This window comes from Zeus faber, assembly GCF_960531495.2.
Source record: "Zeus faber genome assembly, chromosome: 7".
Taxonomy (NCBI): Eukaryota; Metazoa; Chordata; class Actinopteri; order Zeiformes; family Zeidae; genus Zeus; species Zeus faber.
This window is the reverse complement of record NC_137203.1, coordinates 26,588,961-26,601,598: the sequence shown is the minus strand read 5'-3', so window position 1 is coordinate 26,601,598 and position 12,638 is coordinate 26,588,961. Positions and strand designations below refer to the sequence as shown.

Here is a 12,638-nt window from a genome sequence, read left to right as displayed (position 1 = left end):
TCTCCTTCTCTCTATCGCGCTCTGCTTCTCACCCTTCCTCCGTTCAGATGAAGAAGGCCTTGTTTCCCCGCTGACTTAATCTGACAGCTTGAGCCAAAGGGCTCACAAGCTTTTTTGGGAGGTCTTGTTTGTTTTCATCCGTCTGTGAGTATGCGGCCGCCGGGGAATAGGAATGTGACATGTTCCATTAAAAAAAAAGAAAAAGAGGAGAAGAAGAAGAAAAAGAAGAATAAGAAGAAGAAGAAGAAGAAGAAGAAGAAGAAATAATAAAACAGGGAGGAAAAAGAGGAGACGAGATTTTGCAGCGATCAATGTCTTTTCAAGTTATGCTTTGTTGGGTGCTTTAGCTGCAGTCCTTTGAGGCAGATTAACGGTGACAAACCATTTATAGTTGTTTTGTTTGTTTGGATGATTGCTTCCATGCGGCAACGAGAACTGCCATATGTCAGTCATCAGCTAAAAGTAGCCCACTTAAAAAGAACGTTCCTCTTATGACTTCCCCTTTAAGCAGAGGACATAAAGGACGACCGCTGTCTCTATTGCCCTGAGACTATCACAGACACATCATCATTGGAGGGGGCGGCGGGGGTTGGGGAGTGGCGCTGCAGATTTATGGCTCTGAAGGCACACAGAAAGGGGAAGGCAACAGATGCTTTAAAGAGATATAAAAATAGTCCGGTTTTGACACCAAACGAGGCAGTGCGTGCATAAAAGGAATCGGGCTGACAGGGTTCCCAGAGCACTATTGAATATTCCTCCCGGACACATTTACCTTCGACAACATTCTTCACGTCCTGTCTACGGTAAATACTGAGATGTATTTTCCTGGAAGAGCAGAGTCGGTAGTCAGGATATACTGTATAGTGCGCCTGGCCCCGAGAAGGCTTTTTAGGCGCATTGTCTGCCGAGTGAGTAAAGGGGCCTCCACTGGCAGGCGGTGGGAGGAAGACATAAACTTCTGACAGCCAAACCGCGGCTCCGGAGAACGTCTCTGATCGATGTCAATAAAAAGAGGCCCTTTTCGCCAAGGTAGCGCAGGACACCTTTCCCGCAATTTAATCAGTCAGTCAGGCAGGAGTAATGTCTCTAATATCATGATTTCTCCATTACTCTATTTAACATAATTAAAATGTCGAGCGCGGGGGCCATAAAGCGGGTCGTTGGAAATTGTAATTCCGCCGTAAAGCCATGAAGCATGAAAATGTCACTTACCGAGTAGCCGCGGCCTGACAGCGAGTGAGTGGAGCTCTGTAGGGAGAGAGAGGAGAACAGGGATGACCTTTAAGGAGCGTTTCACTCGCTGACACAGACATGATGAAGCGGCGGGGCTTTAATATCAATATTCACGTTAACCTTTTACCCTCCCCGCCATGTAGCCCGCGCCTGGGCGCATCCTGCCCATTCATTCTGGCCTGGGCCAGGGGGTAACGGAGTGGCGCTCGCTCTCCAACCCATCGCTCAAGCGCTGCGTGACTTCATTTAAGGAACGTTCTTGGTAACCGGCGTTGCAAAATTATTTGTTTGTAAAGGTTGGCGCTGTCAGCGGCTCGCTGGCGAGCGCTGACAATTGACAAGGTGATAAGAACAGCCGTGCTTGTTCAATTTGGAGTTTATTGTTCCTCTGACTATGACAGACACGTGAAAGCAACTTTGTGACTTGCATCAGGAGGTACAATCGCAACCTGAACTTAGATATTGCATTTTCAAGAGTTTGTAGAGAACTGCTCAGATCCCCTGGCAGCCAGAATAAAAAAAACAAAAATGTTATTATTCTGTCACATCATTCTTTATAAAGCCTCTACTTGGCATTTCAAACATGTAGTGGACAGAGTCGTATCTGTGTGTTTGTTCTTCGTGACATATCCACAGATTTGGTGCAAATACATCAAATGCAAATGCAAAGTTTATTTTAGATAGCCGCATGATATTCTTGAAAAGAATAAAATAGACGTCAGAACAACATTCAATCTCTAAAAATATGAGCCAAGATGGTGTTTTTTCAAGAACTTTTTTTCAAAATACAATTTTTAGGACATTGTGCGACTTGGTGCCACTTTTGTCTTAACATCTAATGCATTTCACTTGGACGCATCAAGCTGGTGGATGTGCTTGTTCTGTGATACAGTCCTCTAATACTGAACAAAGGCAAGGTCGCAGACAAAGAAGCTGCAGACTTGTTTTGTTCTGTTCCCTGGCTCTGTCACTAGGGGCCCCGGCACGAATACCAATCTCCAAATCTCTGCCTTCACTTTCCACTGGTTTTTTTTTTTCCCTTTTTTTATTTTTTTTTATTCCTCTGTCTCGATTGGCAATTTCTCACACTGTTCTCTAGAGGGGGACTTTTCTTGCTCGAGCAATTTTGTGCATAGGTCCACCTTCAATCCTGACAGACCCCCCCCCTGCCAGCCCTGACACCCCTGCCCCCGAGACCAACCACTCCCTCCGCTCCTCTCCGCGCCCCCGGGCCCCTTTCCACACCTGCTCTGAGAGCCCGTGGCCCTCATCAACGCCTATCTTCCCCCTCTGATTCACAGGATGGCCCCCGTGGTGACGATTAGGGAGGAGCCCCCTGCCGCCAGCCAAAAAGCAGGCGCTGTGGGAGTGCAAGGACTGTTCCCCTCTCTGTTCAACCTCTCCCTCTGTCTCTGCAACCACATCTGGGGGCCAGGGGTGAGGGAGGACAAGGGATGGTGCACCCAGAGCGGTGAGGTGAGGAGCACGGGCCTGTGTGAGAATGCGTTCACCGCTTACAGTTCAAAAATGTCTGTGTAGCGCATGTGTGTGTGTGTGTGTGTGTGTGTGTGTGTGTGTGTGTGTGTGTTTGTGTGTGTGTGTGTGTGTGTGTGTGGGGTTAGCGGTGGGAGGCCAAGGCCATTTGGAATTAGCCTTACTATGCACAGTTCATTCAACTTGGAGCATTCTGAGCAGAAAGAGAGGCTTATTTAAATGATAATGAGGGACAATCCATTGGATTTTATGCTGGGGAAGGGGAAAAAAGAGAGAGAGAGGGCGGGTGGGGGGGGGTGGAGGGGTGGGGTTAAAAAATCCATTAAAACGCCAGCGGTTCATAAGCCATAGGGTCGGCATACAGCTAAACACTCTCTCTTAAAAGCCATTATACATGGCTCTCAATGGATTTCTGCAGCGCTTAGGACTTCAAAAGGATTTAAGAACGCGCCCCCGAGAGGGAGCGGAGTGGTGGAGGGAGGCGGGGTGGAGCGGGTGTTGGGGGGCAGGGGGGGTGGCTGTGCGTATCTACAATGGCAGTGGCGGGGAGAGAGAGAGAGAGAGAGAGAGAGAGAGAGAGAGAGAGAGAGAGAGAGAGAGAGAGAGAGAGAGAGAGGGGGACGGGGCGGACGCTGGCGGCGTTTAAGGGTTAACCAAACAGCCCGGGAGAAGAGAAATGTTGCTAAATCCGCCCTCTAATCCTCTCCCCATTTCCATGCCTCCCCCCACCCCCACCCCCACCCCCACCCCCCTTCGGCTCTTCTTTCAGAGCCCACGGCGACAAGAGAGGCGTGGCCGGTCCGCTCTCCCGCAGCCATTCCATTGGCCGGGGGGGCCAATAAGGGCGGGCCGATCGAGAGAATGGAGGAAGTGGATGCGGACGGGGCTGGGATCCAAGGAGTCTCTCTCTCTCTCTCTCTCTCTCTCTCTCTGTCTCTCTCTCTCTCTCTCTCTGTCTCTCTCTCTCTCTCTCCGAAGCCGGTGCAGCGCAGGTAATTCTGCGGGTGGGTGGACGAGCACACTGTTCAGCGTCGACAACGATGCCCCCCCTTGTACACACCCTCCTTCCTCCGCCACAGGACGCAGATGTGATGGAACCCCCCCCCCACACACACACACACACACACTTCAACCTCCCTACCCATCCATTCACATTTCCCTAATCCCTGTGTGGCTTAGCGGCGAGGCCCCGCTGTACCGCAGGCACAATTACCTAGTCAAAATAAACAGATAAAGACCCAACCGTGGCAATGAACAAACAACCTCCCTGCCTTTTTTTTTTCGTTTTTTTTTTTTTTGCCGTTGTTGTTTTTCTTTCGACGTCCGCTCTCCCAAATTGATGCGTGACCGTTTTCACAGGCGGGGCGACCGAGTCGGAGACGGAGCGTGGCGTTTGTCTCCGCTTTGCTTTGGCAAAGAAGGAGGAAATGAGGGAAATCCATTGCGCTCGCTGCCGACGTGTTGTCATTAGTGAAGAGCTCTGAACGCCGCCGAGCCGCTTTGATGTCGGGGGAAGCGCGTTTAACTGAAATATTTAGCGCCGATGCTAACGCGGCGATGCTTCGGAGATTTGCACAGAGCTGAGAGGAGGGCTGTGTACAGATCGTCTCCATCAGAGAGGCAAACAGAACGATTTGTCTTCATCCTGATGTAAAGTGCAGTTAAATGGTTAATATTTTAAAAAGCAAGAAATGTTGTGAAAAACGAAACTGCAGTGCCATTTATTCAAAACTGCAATGCATCCTTTATGACAAATATACAATGGAAGAAGTACCTTATACTTAAAGGGGACCTATGATTATATATGATGTGGCCAAAGTGTCAAATAATGAGGTGAAAACTAATGACAAAGTAATCGCTATGAAGGAAACGCTCCGGTCCGAAGGCTTCCGACCGCTCGGAACGCTTGGTTTCCAACGCTTTTTTCTACTCTCTGCACGAGCTGACGTCAGATGTCTTTATCTTTTTGGTAATCTGCTCCGTCCGATCCGCTGTGCCTTTCCCCAAACAAAACCAAAGCCGTGCAATGGTAATTACACACAGAAATACCACAACATTTCATGGAAACATAACTTACTGAAAATGTAATCCAAGTAAAAAAATACTCAACAAATAAACGACGTGCCCGACACGGCACAATACGGCCGCCCGTCACTAAGAGTGCAGCTCTATTTCCGCAGACAACAGGTGTTGTTTTAAAGACAGGTAGGTTGGGCTCCGCAAGACGATCAAGCAGCAGACGACAGACCGGGGGGAGCCCGTGCTGCGTTCAAGTAAACTCAGAAAATCGTGCTGCGTTTCAGAGAACACGGGAAACTGTAAAACGCACCCAACATGACTAAACTCGACCCCCTGTATTGCGGCCTACAGCTATATTTATTGTTATTACTGTATTATTATATGTAAGTTGTTTTAGGTAAAATATATACTATATACTAGGACAAACATTTAAATAATTGCCAGATGTGAACCATACGTAACTGTTCCGACTAACTATACATACAAATTCGAATTACAGACAGAAAAATGTTAAAAAACGTAACTTGTTCGTAACCCGGGGACTGCCTGTACTCATTTAAAACACAAGATTAAAGACGATGTCCTCAGCACGTGGATTGTACTGTACACCACGGTAATTTGTTGAGTGGTCCAATAAGGTTTTAAACCAATAGCATCCATTTAATAATTCAATAGCTTTCTAAGCTAATGATCAGTGGCACTTTCTTAATCTGATACACAGAGTTGCCATGAAGATGGAAATTGGGTGCAGAGACCAGAAAACTGGAATTCTGGATTGCAGCACAAATGACCCAACGTTCCAAATTGAGCAAAAAGCCACAATGATCATTTTGGCTATATATACAGTATACTGTGTATATATATATATATCAGAGTTTCCATTAGAAGAAATTGGTGCCGTTCAACGTGTCCTGGAAGATTTCTATTTCCTGCACAAATGGGAGAGATTCCGGTCAAATATTATCTGTGTTTATTGAGCTTAAAAACAATTGATAAGCCGGCTATATAGAAAATGACATCATCAAGGCATGTAGATGTATAAAAATCTTTTTTATTGAATATTAAAAATAAAATAAGTATTGTCGGTAAACTGCATTTAAAAAATAAATAACTAAATATTACAAAAATTACTACCTGAAATAATTTCAAAAGTGTAGCTGCTTTTCGGGCCGATTCACGATAAAATCGTATATCGGCGATTGACTCCGTGCGACTCCATCGATCGCGATTGACTTTGATGACAGACGTGTTTTTGTTTTTTTTAATCTGCCAGGAAAAAGCTGAGAATTTCAACGGTGTAAGTGCAGTTTACCTCGTTCTGAAACTGGAGCAGAGAGAGGGAGAGGGAGAGAAGGAGGGAGAGGGAGAGGGGGGGGGTTCTCTCCCTCTCCGCTCAGAGCTGTCGAGTAACAACTGGTGATCGGGTCTCACTTTCCCTCTACAGTCCCGTACAGAGACTTTGAGGGGCAGGTGTTCAAAAAAAAAAAAAAAAAAAAAGACACATGGATCCCAAGCTCGGGTTCTAAGCATTTCGCCGCTCTGGGTAAACGGAGCGGCACAGCGGAGCCACTGTACACACATCGCAGGTGCGACGAGGAGGGCAAACCCTACCGCAAGCACGCGCGCCCCTGATAAAATCGGATATTGCCGATCCCCGCCCTCCAGCGATCGACGATTGGAATTTTGCATGACGACCCAAGTCTAATATATATATATAAATATATGGATGCAGTAAATAACAGAAAATGGGTATAGGGAAGACGGATAGATTCTGATGGCGTGGCTCCAGCGATCAGTGTCAGTGCACCATTTATTTGCCGGTGGATTAGAGGGACGTGCCACATCTAACACGTCTGTGATTACAGCGTGCAATTTTCCGCCGTTACACCGCAGCCCCATTCAGTACCTCCCCCACCGACAGCGCCGCATCCCCCGCATCCACCCTCCTCTCGCCCCCCTCTCCAATGCACTTGTCGTATATCCCTGTCAGAGCTGTCAACTGCCGGCAGCCGCTTTTATCTGCCAAGCACGCCTCTCCTCTTCCTGACTTTTTCATTTAAAAAAAAAAGGAAAAAAATAAAATAAAACCCAGCCTTTTTACACAAATTCATGAGAAACGGCGGAAGGGGGGGGGGGGTGGAAAGAAAGAGGAGGAGAGACAACCTCTGAAAAAAGGAGAGCGAGGGGCGGATTTTTTTTCCCCCGTCTTCCTCCACCAAACCGGATTTGCTTCCGGAATACTGAATAGCTTAAAACAGCGCGTTTAATAAGTTCATTAAAACCTTTTTCCCCTCCATCATCTTTCCCCTCGCAAGGCTTCTGCAGCAGACGAAAGCCTACCCCCACCGCCCCACGCCCGCACCACCGCCTCCTCCGTTTCCCTCCTCTTTCACTTTCGTCAGCTAAATGAACTGTCTGATTGAATTTAGTTCGATTTGGGAGGCCTGCTTGACAGGCATTAGTTAGGAAGCATATTTCTACATTCATTTAAAATGAGCCGCTTGGGATTTTGCATAAATTCTCATTACTTCCCCTGTATCTAAATTGCATTATTTCATCCCTGGCGTCAGCCTCCATTTTCCTTTTTCCACCTTCCAACCGGTTAAACAAGATAGCATATGCGGAAGCGGGGCACGGCGGCACTCGGAACGGATCATTTAACTCTTTCCAGGTCCGCGAGGTCAGCCCGCACCTGGGTGAACCGCGTTAGGTCATGTCTACGTTTAACCGCGTCGCACTTTAAATAACGCCGGGTCGGCTAGGTGATGCTATGCGCGTCTCATGTGTGTGTGCTGCAAGCCAGGCAGCTCCCCCCGGCGCACAGGGATTTATGAGGCGAGAGTAACTGCGGCGGCTGTCCTCTCTCATGTCGGCCTTAACACCCGCCGACCCCTTCACACACCTTTGACACCCCCCCCCAACCCCCCACCCCACAGCCCCCCAGGGCAGCCCAGGCCCCCTGACCTGTGAAAGTGGATAGCCTGGGTCTCGGTAGGAGGTCTGGCGGAGTTTGAGGGAGAGGGTGGTGGTGGTGGTGGTGGTGGTGGTGGTGGAGGAGGGCGTCTGGTTGGGACTCCTCACCTCGCTAAGGTGCTCCTTGGAGTTGCTCCTGTGGGGTCGGCTGAGCTGCTGCACCACGTCGTCCTCGCTCACTCTGACGGGGCGGACGGCCAAGGGCTTGATCTGCACAGACACCACATTGGGGGGATGGGGGAAAAGGAGTAGAGGAGACACCTTTAGGCTGTGATCGCCGCGTTGTAGGACTAACGATAACCACGTAGCCTAACTTCCTTTGCCTTTCTCGGTTAAATAACAGTAACTAAATATGATGACTCTAACCAAACCTCTTACTTTCACCTTTCAGAATACAGAGTCAGCTAGATAATGGACATGAAATTGCATGGCATGACATGAAATTGTGAGCTTGTAATAAGTATGTCGTATGTATGTACGTTCTAATCGAGTAGTTTAGAAACATTGCTTCAATAGTTCCCGCATCCCATAGCGCAGAACTAACAAAGGTATTTTTTCACCCATTGAATATTTTAAATATCTGACTCCTCCCACATGTAAAGACTTGTTTGTAGCTTATAGACTAATATTTTTTTTTATCAAAAACATCAGATTACGAAACACTTTTACACAAGTAAAAGTATCAAAAAGGCCTTTCAATTAGCTTTTTTCATATTTATACATTTTCTTCATAGGGGTCGATATTCCAGTAAACAACCAATATCCACTTTATTTCAATAGCTATGTTAGTGTGAGAAGTGTTGGCTAACGAGAACTGAACCATGGCAATAATCAATGGCAGCATTGGCTGATGGCCGGTCAATGGCAATGCCTGACAACCGGTGGCTGTAGATGGTTTATTAAACACGGCTTTGGCTTCAGCTTTCATTCAGGGCCAAAACCTCTCAAGTTTGCCTTCTCCCCTTTTACTGAGTCATGCTATTCTACAGATCAACAATTAACTGGAACAGGAATGTGGTCTCTCTTGTTTCAGTATCGGTTTGTGACTTGGCGAAATGCAAAATAAAAATGGCTGCAGTCTGAATAGCCACTGCACTACACTTTACCCACAGCTGCTGTCGATGCAAGCTGGTACTGTATAGAAGAAGGCAATCGCTATTGTCATTGATTGCTTTTAAAGCAGTTAAGTTGGTGAAAGAGCGGTGATATTCATTTCCTGGACGCTGCTGGCTTGGAAGACTGCTTTTATTGTGGGCCAGCTAGAACAGCCATCGGAGTTGGCGTGGACCCATAATCCTTGGCCAGATGGGAGGCTGGCGAACTCACCGAGAAGGAATCTGCACAGGTGCAGCTTGAGCCAATCAGTGTGCGCTGTGCACGAGCATCAGTTCTCCCACACACACACACACACACACACACACGCACACACACACACACACGCACACACACGCACACACTCACACGCACACACCCCTATGAGGACCAGCGATAGCCGCGGGTGTAATCCATTTGACTAGCAGCTTGCATAGAGCTCCCCTGGTGGCTTGCGCACAGTGGCTGGCCCTGGTCTCCTGATCTCCACTGTAATTTAAGCAGATCACTGCTACAATTAACCTTTCCCGGTAAATATCAATTATGGCCCCCGGCTGGGCTAGAATTAAAAGGGTCATCAGCTAATCTGACAGGTCCTGTACGTAACCACCTGGCTGGGAGAAAGGGAGGGACGGGGGGAGGGGGCCAAAAGAGAAAGAGAGAGAGAGAGAGAGAGAGAGAAAAAGAGACAGTTTGTCTACCCTTTTGCCCATCAGCCAACTGGCCAAGCACACAATTCCATTTAATTACCCTGCCACTGCCAGGGCAGGCCCGCTGATTGGCTGAGGGACATTTGCGAAGCGCTGAGGATCACCGGTAACAGGACTGGGATGGAGGGGTTGGTGGAGGGAAACCAGAGCAGGGGGAAGTGAGGGATCGCGGCCGTTGTGCAATCAGCGTGCAGGGATGGGCAGAGGAGGAAGCTGGCAGGTGGGCCTAATCAGGTTCGACTTCCACCTATCACCACCTCTCGCTCCCTCTCTCTTTCTCTGCCTCCCTCCCTGACTAGCTGTCAGGCTAATCACTTCTTGAATCTCAAAATAGATGGCAGTCCCTTTTTTGATTTGCTTCTCCCGCTCTCGAGGAGCACGTGAAGAGAGCAATCCTGCTCAGCGGGCTAGCGGCGGCGTGGGCGGGGGCGCGGGCGGAAGCGGCGCGCCGCGGCGCAGTCACGTCGTCGTCAAGTGCAGCTGCTGATTACTTTGTTTACCCAGCATCGGTGGCGCTGACACATTTCTGAAGGCGCCTAAAGTGTTACTGCCTCCTCTGGGGCCACAGCTACATTACCCAGTCGGCAATCAGCCCAGCTATTGATCAGAGGAGAGTGTCTAATTAGCCGCCTAGGTTAATGATGCTGCCTGCTAGGGCTGCTCCCTCAGCCATTGTTCGGCAGGACAGGAGAGCAATTGATCTAGGCAGGAATTCACAGAGGCCAACAAAAGATTGGCAGCTCTGGCGGTCTGTGATTAAGGCAGGGGCTAATTTCTTGTCCGGGGAGGTGTTTAATTGGCCCTCAGCTCCCAGCTGTACAGCCATCATTTGCTGTTTTTTTCCTGCTCATAAATGCTAAAGGGCAAGTAAGAGAGCTTGGGGGCAGTTGCTGCCGCACTCTGCCGGGACCTGATTGGTGGCTGTGGCGACGCAGATCAAGGTCATTACAGCCCCCCCCCCCCCGCGCGCGCCGCTCCGAAGGATCATGGAAAGCCTTTGAAATGCACTGTGGGTAGGCTGGCGGGAATTGTTCTCAGGGGCTGTTTTAGAGAGTTCTTTCCGTTGTGACAATTTATTTTGTTTACCACAGAGGAGGACCGACCCCCGCGCAAGGAGGGCACAGTCGAAACAGGCTGAACGGCAGTCGCAACGGGCTGCGTGAGAAGCGGATGGGTGGCTGTGGAGGTGGGGTGGTCAACTTATGAGACGAAAGATGGAGAAGTAGAAAATAACAGAGAGAATTCCGGTCCTGTGTTTTACATGAATAATGTACTGGAAATTAGCTCCATTAGTCTCGGTATTGAACATGTCTGCGGTCCCTCTCTGGAGGCTGCTGCTCTGTGCTCTTTAATTATCTACAAAGGGCCCTCCAGCATCTTAATTTCCACGCAAGTTGAGGAGCGCCGACTCGCGCCTGCTCATACGCACCGCTCCGCCGCCGGGCCGAGTCGGAAAGCCCCGCCGCTGACAAAGACGGACAGCGTTAGTGGCAGCAGCTGAGAGCGGAGTGTGGAAATCACCTCATGCAGGCCTTAGACACCCCACACACCCACATCACACACAGCTCTTCTTGCATCGATCAATCTGCAGGCGGTCAGCTGGGAGCCGGCTAGAGGCTGGCGGTTGATGTTTAGCTGTCATGCTCCTTTGATCCGCCCTCCTACTCTAGCTTGTAGGGGATTGTGTGAGTGTGAGTGTGTGTGCGTTTGTGTGTGTGTGTGTGTGTGTGTGTGTGTTGGGGGAGGGGGGGGGGGGTTGTCCCAGGGCATTCTCAGGCCTCCCACCTTCTTTCCCTTCTCAAATTAGGGAGGCTGACACTGTCCTTCCTTCCCGCCCCTCTTTCACTCCGTCTAAACCCCCCTCCCCCCCAATACCACGGCACTGTCAGAACTGTTCAGGGAGCCTGTGCCTCAGCCTTGTACTCGGTGTCAATCCTCATTACCCCTCCCATCTCGGACCGCTCTCACTAGCTCCAGGCTCCTCTGCTCCTCCAATCTGCTCTGTGGGCTTCCTACCCCATGCTGGTGGGGGGCGGCGGGTGTGAATGGACGAGGGGGTGGTGGTTGTGATTAGGGCAGGGGGGCCGGCGGAAGGGTGGGGTGGGGTAGTTGATACGGATACACATCCTTTCCCCTAATTTGTTCTGAAAAGTGTCCCGCGCAAAGGACCCTCACCCCCATTAACCCAGCGTCAGGCTGCCACCGCTGCTCAGGGACGCCTTGGCTGGGAGCGGGAGGCGGAGGAGGAGTAGGAGGAAGAGGAGGGGCACCTCGGCGCTCAGCGGCGGGCCGCGGCACCGGCTCAATCTATCGGCTCATTATCCCCCCCGCCCGGGCTGGGGCGCAGACAAGTGCACTTTAGGGCCACAGGCCAAATTGATTCATCTGCCTTCATTTTCTTCAGGCTCAGAAGTGGCAGCTGCTCAGAGTGCGGGGGGACAGAGCCATGAGCGGGCGAGACACACCAACACTGAGAAGGAGGGAGAGGAAAGAGAGAGAGAGAGGAATACAGTGAGAGAGGCCAAGACAAAGTGAGAGGAAGGAGGGGGCTCGAGAGAAAGAGGTGTTCCTGGCTTTGTTCCCCCTCCATGTCTCATTTCAGTCCTCCTCTTCCCACCGGTCTCCCTACCTCTCGCTCTTTACACCACCACCAACACCTCCCGTCCACGCAGTCGCTATCAAGACATGCACCCCCCCCCGCGCGCCCCACAGACCTCCACCAAGTCCCAGGTTGGAAATTAGCCCAAGGACAAGCTAGTGGGATTTACTACAGTGGGAGCAAATGGATTTTTGCTTTTATTTTGATGAGTCCCAGTGTATCCATTACGCCACTTAATCATACATTATTCATGGAGCTCGCCTTATAATAAATGACCACATAAAAAGCGGTACACATATAATACAAGGCCCCAAATGCCCCTATAACTCTCTGTTCCTCAGCACTCTCAAGACTGCATCACATTTGTAAGCTCGGGCACAAATATGGGCTTGTGAAAACGTAACAAGATGGCATTTCTATTCTGGCAGTGACTTATATATATATATATATATATATATATATATATATATATATATATATATATACATTTTTTTTTTTTAAGAAGATTCTTTATTTAT

The 12,638-nt window shown here is 49.5% G+C and overlaps 1 protein-coding gene across 1 annotated transcript in view; it reads right to left on the bottom strand.

Annotated features, from left to right (window-relative positions):
- The window catches only part of fbrsl1 (fibrosin-like 1), a 298,902-nt gene that overhangs the window by 161,481 nt on the left and 124,783 nt on the right, over positions 1–12,638 (bottom strand). Inside the window, exons 3-4 of the mRNA XM_080003616.1 lie at positions 7,828–7,929; positions 1,213–1,248 (exon numbers count right to left, since the gene is read on the bottom strand). Of these exons, the coding sequence (XP_079859742.1) occupies positions 1,213–1,248; positions 7,828–7,929 (138 nt within the window). The remainder of the gene's footprint in view (positions 1–1,212; positions 1,249–7,827; positions 7,930–12,638) is intronic.